The 17,284-nt window shown below is 44.5% G+C and overlaps 1 protein-coding gene across 2 annotated transcripts in view; it reads left to right on the top strand.

Moving 5' to 3' along the window:
• PPP4R3B (protein phosphatase 4 regulatory subunit 3B) overlaps positions 1–17,284 on the top strand; it is a 90,268-nt gene that overhangs the window by 35,529 nt on the left and 37,455 nt on the right. For both annotated transcript variants that reach the window (XM_065402235.1, XM_065402234.1), the window contains exons 5-10: positions 289–366; positions 1,282–1,398; positions 2,621–2,737; positions 3,544–3,675; positions 4,955–5,057; positions 12,797–12,838. In XM_065402235.1, the coding sequence (XP_065258307.1) occupies positions 289–366; positions 1,282–1,398; positions 2,621–2,737; positions 3,544–3,675; positions 4,955–5,057; positions 12,797–12,838 (589 nt within the window). The remainder of the gene's footprint in view (positions 1–288; positions 367–1,281; positions 1,399–2,620; positions 2,738–3,543; positions 3,676–4,954; positions 5,058–12,796; positions 12,839–17,284) is intronic.

The following is a 17,284-nucleotide window of genomic DNA, read 5'->3' as shown; positions in this document are numbered from 1 at the left end:
CATCAAATAATGCTTAATACAATAAAATCCATTGGAACACACACTTTCAAATCTGCATGCTTGGATTTCCTTATTTATGATGAAAATGTCAAAGTGTACATGACCTGTAACTTAGCTAGCAAGACCACCAAAACTAATATGCTAGATTCTAAAGCACAAGCACATAGCTAAGTGGAGAATTTTATTTTATGCCTATATATAACTCTTCTCTTTGGCATTGTATAGTAGAATGCCTTTTTAGTTTTTACTATTATGATGTAATAGTAATTGCTATAATGTGTTATGCAGGAAGACGAGAAGTTTCTGTCTGAAGTTTTTGCACAATTAACAGATGAAGCTACAGATGATGACAAAAGACGTGAATTGGTGAGTCCTTTCTTTGCATGTGAAACTTCAGAGACTTAAGTATTAAATTTGTACTGCGAACCTTCCCTTCAGTTACTTCTTAATGACTGCAAAAAGGTATTCCTAAAATGAAGCAACAAATTCTTGATTGAGTTTTCAAACTCTAGTAAAGAGTAAATTGTGGTTTTCTTTATTTTACTGTTGACAATATCAGCTAGGACATTAGAATGTAGACACTTCGAAATTTTCTTCACCATTACGTAGTTGTAATATTGTTTATCCTACGCAGTACTGCTGAGTTCCACAATTTTGGCTGTATCAATGGGTCCTTCACCAAAGGCCTATTGTCAGAAGTCCTGAGATTGCTGAAAAGTCACTGTGAACAAATTTAAATTTAATGATTTACAGGCTACTGGGACTGCCTGCTGATTTGTACTTAAAAATCTTTGACTTATTTGTAACTGAAGGAGGGATGACCTCTGGAGTCCCTTATTTTTGTATTTATAGCTGCCACCCTGATTCTCTGCACCATGTTGCATAGCCAGCATTTCTCCCTGAACCTGTTTACCTCTCATTAGAATGAATTATGGTATTAGAGACAAGAACATATTGGAGAAAAAGAAATAGTTATTGTTGTATTTAAACAATAGATATGCCAGACAACAATTTAAATTCTTCATATACTCAGTTTAGTAAGATAACTAGGTGTTCACTTCCATTTTTTCAGGAGGGTTTTTCTTCTGTCTTTTTGTCACATAACATTTGAGATTCAAGTGGGATAAGTCAGATTTTTTTCCTAGCTGCCTTTTACCATTATTACCTAAATATAACAGGTTTCTCAAGTGTTTTTAGCCAATATAGTTCACTATTTTTCTTTGATATACTATGAATTTAATTACACAAATGTTTTGTTAATATTTCTTTCAAATGTTATAGGTTAACTTTTTCAAGGAGTTCTGCGCATTTTCTCAGACATTACAACCTCAAAACAGAGATGCGTTTTTCAAAACTTTGGCAAAGTTGGGAATTCTTCCTGCTCTTGAAATAGTAATGGTAAGTGAATCACCTGCAGCCAAATTATTTTTAAAAGGGCACTGAATTCTGGTGCCCTGTTTTGACACTCTGGGCTGATTTTTTTTCAGACATATTGAGCATTTGCAGCCCCTTTGACTTCAGTTGCAGCTTTGCACTTCTGAAAATCACGGTGTCTCAAGTGGAGCACCCAAAATCAGTGACTACTTTGGTCATAATTTAAAAAAATATATTTAAACTTGCGTGGTGGAGAGATAAGTGGTGAATGTCCCTGGTTTTGATAATATGAATGCAGAATTTAAAATTACATTAGTTCTTGGTCTCTTGACTCAACTCTGGTATGCTCAGTCCTGAACCAGTACCACAATATATAAGGTATTAGTGACAGTTTTGTGACTAGAAACAAATGATTTATATTCCTTTGGAAAGCTGCAAATTCCATCTTTCTACTGGTATGAAACATTTTTAATCATGACAGATCGAGATGTTAGAGCATAAATATTGTTTTCCAATTTCTTTTCCTTCATTTCAATTCTGATGTGATTTAGGGGGTGATGGGCATGAGTGTGAGTGACTCTACCTAAAAACAATGCTTTGTACCACGTAAAAATTCTGAATTCCAACTTTCAAGTGCTCTAGAGTGTTAGTCTCTCACTTTAGCAGATCAGTAGACATTAGCTACTATAAACACATCACAAATTAAGTGGAAACAAGAACATCACACTAACACAATATTGAAGTCCTAAAATCTCATGATCTTTTAAGGCTGTAATGCGCCTTTGTAGATCAGTACAAATATTTCTAGATTTGAATTTTTTTGACTTGGGTCCAGGACCAGTTATCAGAAAGAAAGAAAAATGTTTCCTGAATAAATGTATTCTTGCTGTAGATGAGTAAACAGTAAGTGTAAACAGTTGTACGTGATTGGTATACGTTTGTAAACCTTTATATTGGCCCTTTTGTACTAAATTAACTCAGCTGTGGTAATATAGAATATTGGCATCTAGATATTCAGTACTGCTATGTGGACTTTAACTACTAGCTGCCAAAATTATGGTCATCAAAATCACACAAATCTTTAGGCTCTTTCTGGATAGTGTGGAAAGTTTTCTTCCAATTTTATATTGGGACTGTTGGACTTGCTTAATGTATGACCTCGCAATCAAATGTTGGTTTTATCATTGTCCTATGCTACTGTACCTCAAATGATTCATGTGTAATAAACTGAGTTTACTTTTATTAGGGTATGGATGACTTGCAAGTTAGATCAGCTGCTACAGATATATTTTCTTATCTAGTAGAATTTAGTCCATCCATGGTCCGAGAATTTGTAATGCAAGAAGCCCAACAGAGTGATGATGTAAGTAAGAATAGTCCTGTAATATCTAATAATTTACATACTGAAGCTTGCGTGTATGCTAATTATACTTGTAAAGACAGTACTCTGTGCTTTTTGCAGAATTGAGATTTTTTCAGTCTAAATATAAATTTTCTTAAATGTTAGTTTTTTGTTTGTTTTGTTGTTGTTTTTTTTAGTAAGAGTACAGGAAATGTAGGAAGAAGACAGCCAACAGCATTTTGATTGTGGGGGGTGGGAAGATGTGAGCACATAAAACCTGTATTTTGCTCATTATAGAATGGGTTCCCATCAATTGCCAGGTGAAATCCAGGGTACTAGGTATCATATTACTAGACAAAAACAACATTAAGATGGAGTTAAGATTGAGAGTACATACAGTTACATAGAATATAAAACATTAGAGGGATGTTATAATTCTCCCAAAAACAAGCATTACAAACTCAGGAGGGTTCAGACTTAACATTAAATGTAAAAGAAATACAAACAGGCTAAAGTATGGAAATTCATGATTAAGGCGCTGCTTTGGAGTGACACCTTGAGGGAGAAAAGTGCACATGATTTTTAAAGACATTCGATTTTTTTTGCACCTAGGCTCATTGTCAAGTAATTTTATTTTTTCCATTCCACTTTACTGTTTTAATATTTGAAACTCAGATTTTGCATTGGCTTTCAGTTATTTTTTCACATGTGAACTTTCAATGGTAGCAGCTAGAGACCAAATAAAAATCAATTTGTATTTTTTTAAAAATATCTAGTAGTATTTGTATTACTGAAAACTTATATGTAATTGATTTGCTTTGTTGCAGGATATCCTCCTCATCAATGTAGTTATTGAGCAAATGATCTGCGATACTGACCCTGAGCTTGGTGGGGCTGTTCAATTAATGGGGCTCTTACGTACTCTGATTGATCCAGAGAATATGTTGGCCACAGCTAATGTAAGAAAATGCAAAGGGGTAATGAAACTTTACTGTCTATGCACATTTAAAAAGTCGTCTTACTCTTTCTGTCGTCTTTGGTTGGAGGAAAGTAGGAAGGAAAAGCATTTTGGCATTGTCCTGTTTTGCCTGATGGTTTTTAGTCAACTACAAAATTTCAATAATTGCTAATGAAAGGCACTGATCTGTATTTACTGTCTCTAATTAATGCTAAGAAACATGGCATTGTCTAAGAAGTTCTTAAAATTGGCAATCTTCTCCCCAAACACATGGGTATTAGACTAATCTTAGCTCCTATTGGCTGGGTGGATCATATCAAAACATTGAAAAAAGAGTCCAGTGTGTCTGCATGAAGCTAAAACAATGTTTAATTCCTACAGCGTAATGCAAATCCAACTTGATAGAGCCATTCCCATATTACAGAATATACTTTATCCTGATAGAATACTTGGTCGTACGTATAATTCTGTTTATATTGTCACAAATGAACAAAAATCCAGGATTCCTTGAAATTTGCTTTAAAACTTTGCCCAGAGTTCTGATAATTCCATTTAATTTTCATTACATTGAATCCAAACATTTCCTTTGGATTAAAATGTTCTATAAAGTTTAGGTCTCCGGGGTTTGAATCAAATTAGACTTTGCTATGTTATGGTGAGTAGCTGGTTTTTTTTTTTTTTTTTTTCTTTCTTAGAGAAAGAATTTAAACTGTAGTATATAAAGTATGATGTGCCTGTGTTAGATGGTTTGGCATTATAGTCACCAAAAGAAGTATTTAAAGTAAAATCTAGTAACTTTATGTACATGCAGCAATCCTTAAATGTTGTTTGAATTGTAGAGAACTGGTGAGGATAGTGGTCCCTCTTTTTTTTTTTTTTTTTTAATATATACAGAAGCTTCAGGCAATATATGCAAAATTACTGTCACTTTTTTCCTTTTTAAATTGTTGGTTAAAGGCACTATGTGATGCATTCGTGTCAGTTCATTTGTCTTTCTCCATTGAAGAGATTTGAGCTCATGCTTTTGCTTTAATCACAAATTACATAAGGTGGTTCTCATCCTAGTCCCTCACACTCTGTTCTACATCTTTGGGTTTGATGGGTACATTCTACTCTAGAGAACACCTGATGTGTTGCAAATCTGTATCAAAAGGTACTATCACGGCTATGTGAGGTAGCTTATGTCTTTCCTGTACTGTATTTTACTTAAGTGCTATTAGTCCTCACTAGCAAGGTCACTAAATTCACACCAATGTTTAATAAATAAATGTTTGTTTCAGAAAACAGAGAAAAGTGAATTTCTCAATTTCTTCTACAACCATTGTATGCATGTTCTCACCGCACCACTCTTGGCTAATACTTCAGAAGACAAATGTGAAAAAGGTAGGATTAAATGTTGGATTGACTTTTTATCTTGCCATGCTTACCAACTGGTCATCTAGACAAATGATGTCACTGATTTGTAGTGTGAGAGCAAAATGTGCTTGCTGGAGGCTATTGTTGCCTCTCCGATAAGAATAAGCATAAGTTGATATACAAAAATATTACTAGTCCAGGGATTCCTCAAAAAGTGTTTGAGTTACTGCTATGAGTGGTGGTAATATGTCTTTTGTGCTCCGCAGCCTTGGGAGCCTGGCCTGTGCTTACTAGGTCATAGAAAAATAAGCAGAACTATGGAAATGTAGGACATGCCAAGTCTGAAATATTAATAATTTATTAACTTTATTCTTGTCAATCTTTAATAAAGGCTAAAGTATTGCTATATAATTCCTGCTCAAACTGCATCTTCATGGTAACTCCCAATATACGCACTTCTAAAAGTTTCAGTATTTGGTACATTTGTTGGCTACTGATGTAAAACTGCAATCATAACTTCTGTTGGTAGCAGCAGACAGGTTTTTCTTAGTAACTTTTAGAAATGTTGATGTGTAGCAGCAAATGTGTTCAACTGCATAAGTGTTTCAGAGCGTTTACAAATTGCTTTGTCACTTAGCCAAACCCTGGGATCATGTTTTCTTTGGTATCTGCAGGGTATTCACTCCAGAGATTAGTGTTACTTTGAAATTTCCAGTGATACAGAAATGCTGAAAGTCATAGTTCTTCAAGGAGTGTCCCTGTGGATGTTCCACTTCAGATGTCTTGGCGCCCTGAGCTTCTAGTCAGAGACTTGTGGTAGCAGTGCCCCGGTTGGCCGTACATGCGTGGCAGCTGTCTTGCGCCGCTCCCCCACGAGTGCAGCCAACCGCCACCCAGTTCCTTCTCTACCGCCCTTGGTTTCAGTCGGAACGACAGCAGTGCCCTTATCTACTCTCGTATTCCTTTAATCTCTGCCCTTTTGTAAGTTAGTTTTCCTAATTGTTTCTCTCCATTCATTTTTCTTTCATTTTCACATTTAAAAACAAAAAATTCCCGTTTTTCTCCCCGCCTCAGGCGGGCAGCCATTGAAGAGGCATTAGACCTGGACTATTCCCATTCTTCTTTCAGCTAGCCTCTCAGACATGCTTGGTTGGCTCTCCAGGTTTCAAGCGCTGTCTGACCTGCGGACTCTCAATACCAGTGACAGACAGCCACTTGCAGTGTGTCCATTGTGTTTCCCCCAGGCAAAAGTGTCCCCACCGCAAGAAACTCACAGTGCGGACAAGAAAGGCCAGGGTCCTCCAATTAAAACTTTTAATGATGATGGAGAGATCCCACTGACCTGCCTCCGACCCCGAGTCCAGGACACCACCTTGCCAAACCTCACCTGCAGCTGCCTCAGATATGCAAAAAATTACTATTCAGGACCCTGGTCCTATCAAAGTCACAAAAAGCGATTCCCGACCGCAAAAACTGCCCCGGTACCGACAGCACCCAGAGCACTGGACTGCGAGTCACTGGGACTATCCAGTACTGATACGTCCCGAGGAGCAAAAGACCCTATGTGGTCTCTCTCTCTCCTAGCTTGGAATCCAGGGAACAGAGACCTCAGACATAAAGTAGCACTATGGCGCCACCTGCTGCACCAATACAATATGACAAGTCTGGTTCCCAGCCTGAGCTTGCCTGCACTGCTGCCACCGAGACTCCCGGTACCGCAACAGTTTGTCAGCCATGCAGACCTACTCATTGCTTCCACCCTGGGAACTTCGCTCTTTGGCACCGATGACACCCCGTCCAGGTCAGAGCCAAGCTTTATCACTACACCCGCTGGCTCGTCCCCTCCTCTCTCCAGTGATGAAGTGGAGACAGGAGTGGGCACACCTCACCACCCGTCTCCTAAACCTGGACCTGCTCGGTCACAAGGCGTGGGTTGGCAACCCCCACTTGGGTGCCCCCTCCCATGGCCTTCCCACCTCAGTGGGCATACTGGGACCCCTGAGCATTATACAGAGCCCAAACCACCCAGCCATCCAATCCACCTAGGTCCAGGACACAGCGGTCGCCTCCGCCGTCTGATCCAGCTGAAGAATCTGCAGACAGGACAGAGGGTGACACCCTCCCACCTACCCACATCCCGACTTCGTCTCTGGACGAAACAATAATGCCACCTCCCCCTCTCCCCCCCCCCCCCCATCAGGAGATGACTTCAAATCCTTTCAGGATTTGTTTAAAAGAGTAGCTGATTCATTATACATCTCCTGGCTGAGTTGCCAGAGACTAACATAAGCTGACAGATATATTGCAAGCTTTTCTGTCAGCCAAAATAGCACTACCCATTAATGCTGCCATCATGGACTCAGCAAAAGCTTTATGGCAAACTCCAGCCACGGCCCCACTTTCTTGTCAGCCAAGGGTGGGCAAACTATGGCTCGTGGGCCACATACGGTCCACCAGCTGATTTTAATCCGGCCCTCGAGCTCCTGCTGGGGAGCGGGGTCAGGGGCTGCTCCGTGCACACATGCCACAGCTCCACATGGCTCCCTGAAGTAGCGGCATGTCCACCCTCCGGCTCCTATGTGTAGGGTCAGCCAGGAGGCTCTGTATGCTGCCCCGTCCCAGGCACCATCCCCGCAGCTCCCATTGGCTGGAAACTGTGGCCAATGGGAACTGCAAGGATGGGGCAGTGCGCAGAACCGCCTGGCCACGCCTCTGTGTAGGAGCCAGAGGCGGGACATGCTGCTGCTGGGAGCTGCTTGAGGTCAGCGCCACCTAGAGCCTGCACCCCTGAGCCCCTCCCATGCCCCAGCCCTGATAGTCCTCCGAACCCCTTGATCCCAGCCAAGAGCACCCTCCTGCACCCCAAACCCCTTCCCCACCCCAGAGCCTGCACCCCCAGCTAGAGCCACCCCTGCATCCCAATCCCCTTCCCCAGCCTGGAGTCCCCTCCCGCACCCTGAACTTCTCATTTCTGGCCCCATCCCAGAGCCCATAACCCCAGCCAGAGCCCTCACCCCCACCTGCACCCCAACCTCAATTACGTGAGCATTCATGGCCCACAATACCCAGATGTGGCCCTCGGGCCACAAAGTTTGCCCGCCCCGTTGTAAGCAATCTGACAAGAAGTACTACATGCCGTGTAAAGGAGCGGAGTTTTTGCTTACCCACCCTACTCCAAACTCATTGGTGGTAGAGGCAGTTAATCAAAGGGGGACGCAACATCAAACCAAAACCACCCCCTACGATAAAGATTGGAAACGCCTAGACCTCTTTGGCAGGCGACCCTCCAGTTTCGCATAGCAAACTATTCTGCGTTACTGGCCGTGTGTGTGTGTACACACACAATTTTTTCTCAGATGTCATCTTTTATTGAGCACATCCCAGCTAACAAAAACAACAATATAAAGCCGTTTATTGCAGAAGGTTTTCTGATCACCAGAACTGCCCTGCAGGCTTCTCTGGATTCTGCTGACACGCCGGCCCGCTCCATCGCCATGTCCGTTGTCTTGCAGAGGACTTCATGGCTCCATTTCTCCGGCTTCCCCAGGGAAGTTCAGGTGACAGTAGAGGACTTACCTTTTGAAGGGCAAAAATTGCTTGCAGAGAGCACGGACCTCTCCTCACACACCTTGAAGGACTCCCATGTGACACTAAAGACACGTAGAATCTATATCCCTGCAAACAAAAAGAAACAGCAGATTCTACAACCAACAATTCCGTCCTGCCCCAAACACTCAGCCTCAACGACATTATGATCAACGCAGCAAGCAATGCCAGATGAGATGCAGGAGCAGTCGTCTACGTCTCAGCCATCCACTTCTAGGCAAACGTTTTGAAATGTTGGTTGAGGACATGAGAGCCCCATGTTCTACAATTAAAGTGTCACCTCTAATTTCCAGCCCATTTGGGGACCGCCTTACACCCTTTTACCCAGTCTGGAGAAACGTCACTAGAGACAAGTGGGTTCTGGAAATTATACAGAAGGGCTATTCCATTCCACCTATCCACCCCCGTCCCTCTTCAGGGACCCATCTCATGAGCAGGAAATACACCATCTCCTGCGATTAGGTGCTATGGAACCAGTACCGGTTCAGCACAGGGGTCGGGGGTCCTACTCACATTACTTTCTTACTCCGAAGAAAACAGGTGGATGAAGGCCCATTCTGGACTTACACAAACTGAAGAAGTTTGTGAGAACACAGCGCTTCAAGGTGGTAACCCTAGCAACCATAATTCCGGCATTGGAGAAAGGAGATTGGCTCTCGGCCATCGTCCTACAGGCGCTTACTTTCACCTCACTATCCACCTGGCGCCCAGGAGATTCCTACGATTCACTCTGGGCAACTTACACTACCAATGCAAGGTACTTCCCTTCGGCCTCTCTGCGGCTCCAAGGGCTTTTTCCAAAGTACTGGCCATTGCAGCAGCACATCTTCGCAAGCAGGGTGTGACCATATTCCCCCTATCTAGATGACTGCCTGCTAAAAACACTGACATACGACGAGGCAGTTCACGCCACTCACACCACTCTAACCCTATTTACAAACCTATGGTTACAAACCAATCTACAGAAATCCAGCCCAACTGGACCACAACCCAACAACTGCACTTTATAGGGGCACACCTCGTGTCACAGCATCAGCATGGCTACCCCAACAACGGTTTTTGCCTTAACAAACCTAATCACAACAGGCAGACACAGCTCACAAACGTTTGCCAGAACATGCCTACAACTTCTCGGACACATGTTTGTCGTGAAACATGCCAGGCTGCATATGAGATGTCTACAAACCTGGCTACTCGCTGTATACATTCTTCACAGACACTCTATCAGCAATGCCCAGCAGAGTGAAAGACTCACTCACCTGGTGGACAAAACACAAACGTCTGCTCAGGCGTTCCCTTCCAAAGGGAAACCCCATCAGTCACTATCACCACGGATGCCTCTCTGGTAGGATGGGGGGCACACTTGGCCGACATCATCATCCAGGGCCGATGGTCCTTAGAGGAGTCAAATCTCCACATAAATCTATTGGAACTCCGAGCAGTTCTAAATGCCTGCCATCACTTTCTCCCCCTGATCCACAACAAAACTATCCAGATTCTTGTGGACAATTTGGTGACTGTTTTATATAAATCGCCAAAGAGGGGCCCGATCTTACCTGCTCTGCACAGAAGCAGTCCGCCTCTGGCAATGGTGTATCTCCAACAACATATACACATCACGGCATCCTATCTACTTGGAAACCAGAATGCCACAGCAGACGACCTCAGCAGGAACTTCTCATGGATGCACGAGTGGGAACTAGACCCACAAATTCTGCAAACTATATTCCGACAATGGGGATTCCCCTCAATAGACCTTTTTGCCACGACCCACAATGCCAAATGTCCACAATACTGCTCCCGAGTGGGACTGGGACACAACTCTCTGAGACGCCTTCCTCATCAAATGGGGGCCCCTGCTCCTGTATGCCTTCTGTGCCCCCCCCCCCCCCGATCCTCCTGTTGAGTCATATCCTACACAAGATCAGAGAAGACCAATCCAGAGTCCTCTTGATTGCACCAGCATGGCCCAGACACCCATCCACTGACTAAGCGCTTTCTCGAGGGTATAGAGAACACTTACCCCACAATAAGGGACCCGACCCCTTTGTGGGACCTCAGCCTTGTTCTCGGTGCCCTCCTGGGCAAACCCTTTGAACCAGTAGTGACCTGCTCGTTCCTACACTTCTCCATGAAGGTTGCCTTTTTAGTAGCTATCACATCAGCACGAAGGATGGGAGAGTTGGGTGCCCTAATGGCACACCCACCTTATACCACACTCCTCAAGGACAAAGTAATCCTATGCTCACACCCTAAATTCATACCCAAGGTTGCCTCCCTCTTCCATTTCAACGAACCCATTCACTTACCTGTATTCTTTCCCAAGCCACACGCCAACTACAGGGAGGCATCCGTTCACACACTAGACGTCCGCAGAGTGCTAGTGTTCTATAGAAAGAGAACACAAACATTCAGAAAATCGTCCAGGATATTCGTATCCACAAAAGAACGATCAAAAGGCCAAACCATTTCCAAACAGACTTTCTAAATAGATCTCTGATTGTATCAAACTGTTACCAAAATTACAATTTGCAAGCTCCTTCTGGACTTTGCACACACTCTACTAGAGCTATGTCCACATTCATAGCCTTTCTCAAACATGTACCCATCACGGGTATTTGTAAAGCAGCTACCTGGGCATCGCCCCATACTTTCACCAAACATTATGCCCTGGAACAGTAGTCAACTGTAGACGCTCGCTTTAGTCTATTGGTACTCTCCACCATACATACATACATCAACTTTGAAGCCCCTCTTCTCCACCGAGAGGCACTGCTCTTCAGTCACCTAAAGTGGAGCAACCACAGGGACACTCCTTGAAGAAGAGGTTGCTCACCTTGTGCAGTAACTGAGGTTCTTCAAGATGGTTGTCCCTGTGGGTGCTCCACTAGCTACCCTCCTCCCCATTCTGCTTCAGAGTTTCAGCTCGATCCTCTGGGGTAGAGAAGGAACTGGGTGGCAGTTGGCTGTGCTTGGGGATAGCCGCTCGGAGCGGCCAGCTGGGGCAATGCTACCACAAGTCTCCCAACTTGAAGCGCAGGGCACCAAGACACCTAAAGTGGAGCACCCACAGGGACAACCATCTCGAAGAACCTCAGTTACTGCACAAGGTGAGTAATCTTCTCTTTGTAAGTAACATAATTTGGAGACTTCTTTTCTCCTTTTTCTGTCGGTTTAAAAAAAAAAAAGTATTTGAATTCTCCAGGCCACATAAAATGTTGCTGAAATAATAATACTACTACTCAGCACTTTTTGTCTCCGAAGTACTTCACAAAGAGAAATGTATCCTCATAACATCTCTGTGAGGTATGTAATTCTTACGATCCCCATTTTAAAAGATGGGGAAACTAAATAAGAGCTACTTTTCAAATATATTTTGAGACTGTCCATTATCTCACTTAAAATGACTGGTCTATCTAATGAAGAATGTGTTAGCTGGATAGTTGGCAAATATTAAAAAGGGAATTCTTTATCTATTTCTGTGTATTTTATAAATATTCTTATGAAGTGGGGAGTAGCTACCAGTCCTGGGAGCACGGCTCCTAGTGCTGGTGTACTGTCTATCCTGGCGCTTTACAGCGCTGAAACTTGCAGCGCTCGGGGAGGGGGAATTTTTTCACACCCCTGAGCGAGAAAGTTGCAGCGCTGGAAAGTGGCAGTGTAGACAAGGCCTCTGTCACAATTTCAGTCTATCTGGAGACTGAGGAAAACAGCACTGCTTAAGTCAACCATTCAAACGTGACTGGAAAGTGATCTTCACGGTCACAATTGTTTTTTTTTAAAAAAAGAAAGCTTAGGGTACGTCCAGACGGGTAGTAATCTAAATTATAAGGTTTTTTTATTGTAGAAATATTAATTTAGATTAAAGATTAACACTACTCCTAAATGTTCAATTAAGTATAACAAGCACTCCGTTAAGTGTGGTTGTTTTTGTTGGGTTTTTTTTTTTTTAAGGTTTTGTAATTAGAAAAAAATAACATAGAAATCTTGCCTGGCATATAAGTTTTTATTGTTATAATACTTTTGTATAACTTATTAACACATGAAATTGTGCCATCAGCTGATTGAAGCTAGTAATGGAATTGATGATTTATCTACATTATTAAATAGGCACTTTACAGTGTTTTGAAAATCTGTATTGACACTTATTTGTATATCAGATGCAGTAGTTGGGTCCAACAAGAGTAACACTATTTGTCCTGGTAAGTGGTAGTCTATTTTTATATTTTGAAATTTATTTTGTTAGCATGGGGTTGGTTCAGTATATATTAGGAAAAGGCTCTAAAATAAAATATTTCCAAACTTGAATCTGTTTTTTGTTTGTTTTTTAAATCTCCTTTATTAGATTACAGGTTCTACTTCCTCCCAGCCAACAGACACAAAGAACCTTCATTTTCATTTGACTTTGTTTCAGGCTGTCTTACAGAATTGTACAGTAACTCCTTGCTTAATGTTGTAATTATGTTCCTAAAAAATGCTACTTTACGCGAAACAATGTTAAGCGAATCCAGTTTCCCCACAAGAATTAATGTAAATGGGTGTGGGGGGGAGGGGTTAGGTTCCAGGAAAAAATTAAATTTTATATTTATATATATATATATATATATATATATATACACACTCACTCAGACATGCCAAACCCGTGAAAAAAATGCAGAAATTGGGATTGGTTTTGGCTTAATTGACTTGTGAGTTGCTTGTTGGCTAGTTTTTTGGCTTGTAGCTTGTTACTACTTTTTTTTTTTTTTTTTTTTTTTTTATCGGCTCTCGGCAAGCAGGAGCAAGGGGGAGAGAGAGAGTCGGGGTGCACAGCAGGCCCACCACAGTCCCAAACTGTACGCCGGGGGGGATCTAGTCACATAGAGTATTGGGGGTTCTTAGGGATTAGCTTGTTTTGGCCTTGTTTTGAAATGGGATTAACTTGATTTTTGGCTTATTGTGAAAGTTGGGGTGCTTAATTACCATGTGAAAGTTGGCAACTGAGAGAGATAGATATGGTGTTGGGTTCGGTTCCAGGGAAGAAGAAGAAAAGAAAAATACACACACACACACACACACACTCACACACTAAGTTTTTAAACAATTTAATACTATATACAGCAATGATGATTGTGAAGCTTGGTTGAGGTGGTCGAGTAAGAGGGTGGGATTATGCATGGAGTAAGAGGGTCGGATATGCATGGCTATTAATTGAGCTGGATGCACTGCATCCGAGGGTGCAAAAGGAGTTGGCGGATGTGATTGCAGAGCCATTGGCCATTATCTTTGAAAACTCATGGTGATCGGGGGGTCCTGGATGACAGAAAAAGGCTAATGTAGTGCCCATCTTTAAAAAAGGGAAGAAGGAGGATCCGGGGAACTACAGCCCAGTCAGCCTCATCTCAGTCCCTGGAAAAATCATGGAGCAGGTCCTCAAGGAATCAATTTTGAAGCACTTAGAGGAGAGGAAAGTGATCAGGAACAGTCAGCATGGATTCACCAAGGGCAAGTCATGCCTGACTAACCTAATTGCCTTCTATGAGGAGATACACTGCTTTCCCCTCATCCACAGAGCCAGTTATGTGTTGTTCCTTGACTTTAGCAAAGCTTTTGATATGGTCTCCCACAGTATTCTTGCTAGCAAGTTAAAGTAGTATGGGCTGGATGAATGGACTCTAAGGTGGATAGAAAGCTGGCTACATCATCTGGCTCAATGGGCAGTGATCAATGGCTCCATATCTAGGTGGCAGCCGGTATCCAGTGGAGTGCCCCAAGGGTCGGTCCTGGGGCCGGTTTTGTTCAATATCTTCATTAATGATCTGGAGGATGGGGTGGATTGCACCCTCAGCAAGTTTGCAGATGACACTAAACTGGGAGGAGTGGTAGATACGCTGGAGGGTAGGGATAGGGTCCAGAGGGACCTAGAGAAATTAGGGGACTGAGCCAAAAGAAATCTGAGGTTCATCAAGGACAAGTGCAGAGTCCTGCACTTAGGATGGAAGAATCCCATGCACTGCTACAGACTAGGGACCTAGTTGCTAGGCAGCAGTTCTGCAGAAAAGGACCTAGGAGTCCAGCGGAGGGCAACAAAAATGATGAGCAGGCTGGAGCACATGATTTATGAGGAGAGGCTGAGGGAACTGGGATTATTTAGTCTGCAGAAGAGAAGAATGAGGGGGGATTTGATAGCTGCTTTCAACTACCTGAAAGGGGGTTCCAAAGACGATGGATCTAGACTGTTCTCAGTGGTAGCAGATGACAGAACAAGGACTAATGGTCTCAAGTTGCAGTGGGGGAGGTTTAGATTTGATATTAGGAAAAACTTTTTCACTAGGAGGGTTGTGAAGCACTGGAATGGGTTACCTAGGGAGGAGGTGGAATCTCCTTCCTTAGAGGTTTCTAAGGTCAGGCTTGACAAAGCCCTGGCTGGGATGATTTAGTTGTGGTTGGACTAGATGACCTCCTGAGGTCCCTTCCAACCCTGATATTCTATAATATTTCCCAGGGAATGCCTTGCTGCTGAACTAGCACTCAGCTAAGCCCTCAAGCGTTAACGCATTGTTGTTAATGTAGCCTCACACTCTACAAGGCAGCATGAAGAGAGGGAGGAGGCACAATAGATGCATGGCAATGTCTGCACACATTCCCTGCAGAAACTGAACATGATGATGAACCCACACTATCCCACTGGAGCATGCCACTCCCTCCACTTTCCAAAGTGGTGGGTGGGTGGGGGTGGGGGTGTGTGTGAGATGCGCATTGCTGATCTACTTAAAAAGGCAGTGTATTTAGAGGGGCAAGTTGAGATGGCAGCTGCTGCCTGCAAGCTCCTTCCGTCCTGAGCCCTGTCGTGTCCGTCTCCCCGTGCTCTGTGGAGATAGGGTACAGGAGAGGGGGACATCGGTACCCCTCTTCTTCCTCCCGTCCCGCCACACAGCAAGCAAGAGGCTCCCTGGAGCAGCTCAAAGGTGGAGGGCAGGAGCAGTACATGGCAGTGGGGAGTGAACTGCCTGGCAATTGATAGCCTGCTGGGCGGCTGTGGCACAGGTAACTTAGGAGAGCTGATAGGGAACTGCCGACCCATTCTGGTTCCAAGCCCCCACTAGCTAGCTCCAACGGGCTGCTCTTCCTGCCAGTGGACAAAGCAGGCGGCTGCCAAACAATGTTATAAGGGAGCATTCCGCAACTTTAAATGAGCATGTTCTCTAATGGATCAGCAACGAAACAACGTTAACCGGGACGAGGTTAAGTGAGGAGTTACTGTATTGAACAGAGAATTCTTTTCTGTCAAGGAAAAAGTGCTGCTGAAGTTCAGATGATTGTTGGGTGAAATTTGTATTAAGGAAGATACTTGTCTGAGATTTATGAATTGGATTCTTTCTTGAGTTGGATTTTTTTAATTGGATTGACCTTTAGGAAAACACTACTGCTACAGGAGGTGCATCTAGAACAGGGGTCTCAAACTCAAATGACCATGAGGGCTAGTTCATTGGCCCGAGGGCCGCATCTCTCGCTCGCTCGCTGCCCCCACTCCACCCCTTCCATGAGGCCCCGCCTCCTCCCGCCCCCTCCCTGCCCCCAGAGGATGCATGAGGGGTGTGGTGGGGGCTCAGGGCAGGGAGTTGAGGTGCAGGCAGGGGGCTCAGGGTACAGAAGGGGTGTGGGATGCAGCAGGGGGCTCAGGACAGGGGATTGGGATGCAGCAGGGGGCTCAGGGCAGAGGGTTGAGGTGCAGGCAGGGGGCTCAGGGCAGAGGGTTGGGGTGCAGAAGGGGGTTGGGGTTTAGGCAGGGGGCTCAGGGCAGGGGGTTGGGGTGCAAGCAGGGGGCTCAGGGCAGGGGATTACGGTGCAGAAGGGGTGTGGGATGCAGCAGGGGGCTCAGGGCAGGAGGTTGAGGTGCAGGCAGGGGGCTCAGGGCAGGGAGCTGGGGTGCAGGAGGGCTTCAGGCTCCGGGGTGGCAGTGGCGCACACCGGGACCAGGGCAGGCTGTTGGCTCCGGCTCCGGCTTGGCTTGGCTTCGCTCCAGGAAGTAGCTGGAACCATGTCCCTGCGGCCCCTGGGGGAGGGGGATGCAGGGCTCCACATGCTGCTTGCCGCTTCTCCAGGTACCTCCCCCGAAGCTCCCATTGGCTGCGGTTCCCTGTTCCCGGCCAATGGGAGCTGCGGGGCGGTGCCTCCCTGGAAGCCAGAGCAACACACAGACGGAGCCCTCTGCTCCCCCCACCCCTCCCCGGCCGCAGGGATGTGATGCCAGCCGCTTCAGGGAGCGGCACGGGGCTCGAGGGGGGCAATCCTGCTGCTGTAATTTGCCCACCCCTGGCCTGGAGGTAGGCCGGGGGGGTGCGCAGGCCGCTTGGCGGGCTGCAGGAAATAGCCCCGTGGGCCGCGTGTTTGAGACCTCTGATCTAGAATGTAAGAATGGTCATACTGAGTCAGGCCAATGGTCCATCTAGCCTAGTATCCTGTCTTCTGATACCCCCTTGCCCCCATTCATAAAGGTTCATAAAAGCTCCATTTTGGGTTTAGGCTGTTTATAATTTCAGTTTTTATATTTCCTGTTGACGTAGATCTCTAAATATCTATTCTTCTTCGAGTGATTGCTCATGTGTATTCCACAATAGGTGTGCGTGCTCGCTATTTGTACCGGTACTGGAAGTTTATCCCCTAGC

This window comes from Emys orbicularis, chromosome 3 (genome assembly GCF_028017835.1).
Source record: "Emys orbicularis isolate rEmyOrb1 chromosome 3, rEmyOrb1.hap1, whole genome shotgun sequence".
Taxonomy (NCBI): Eukaryota; Metazoa; Chordata; order Testudines; family Emydidae; genus Emys; species Emys orbicularis.
This window is presented reverse-complemented; position numbering and strand designations above follow the sequence as displayed.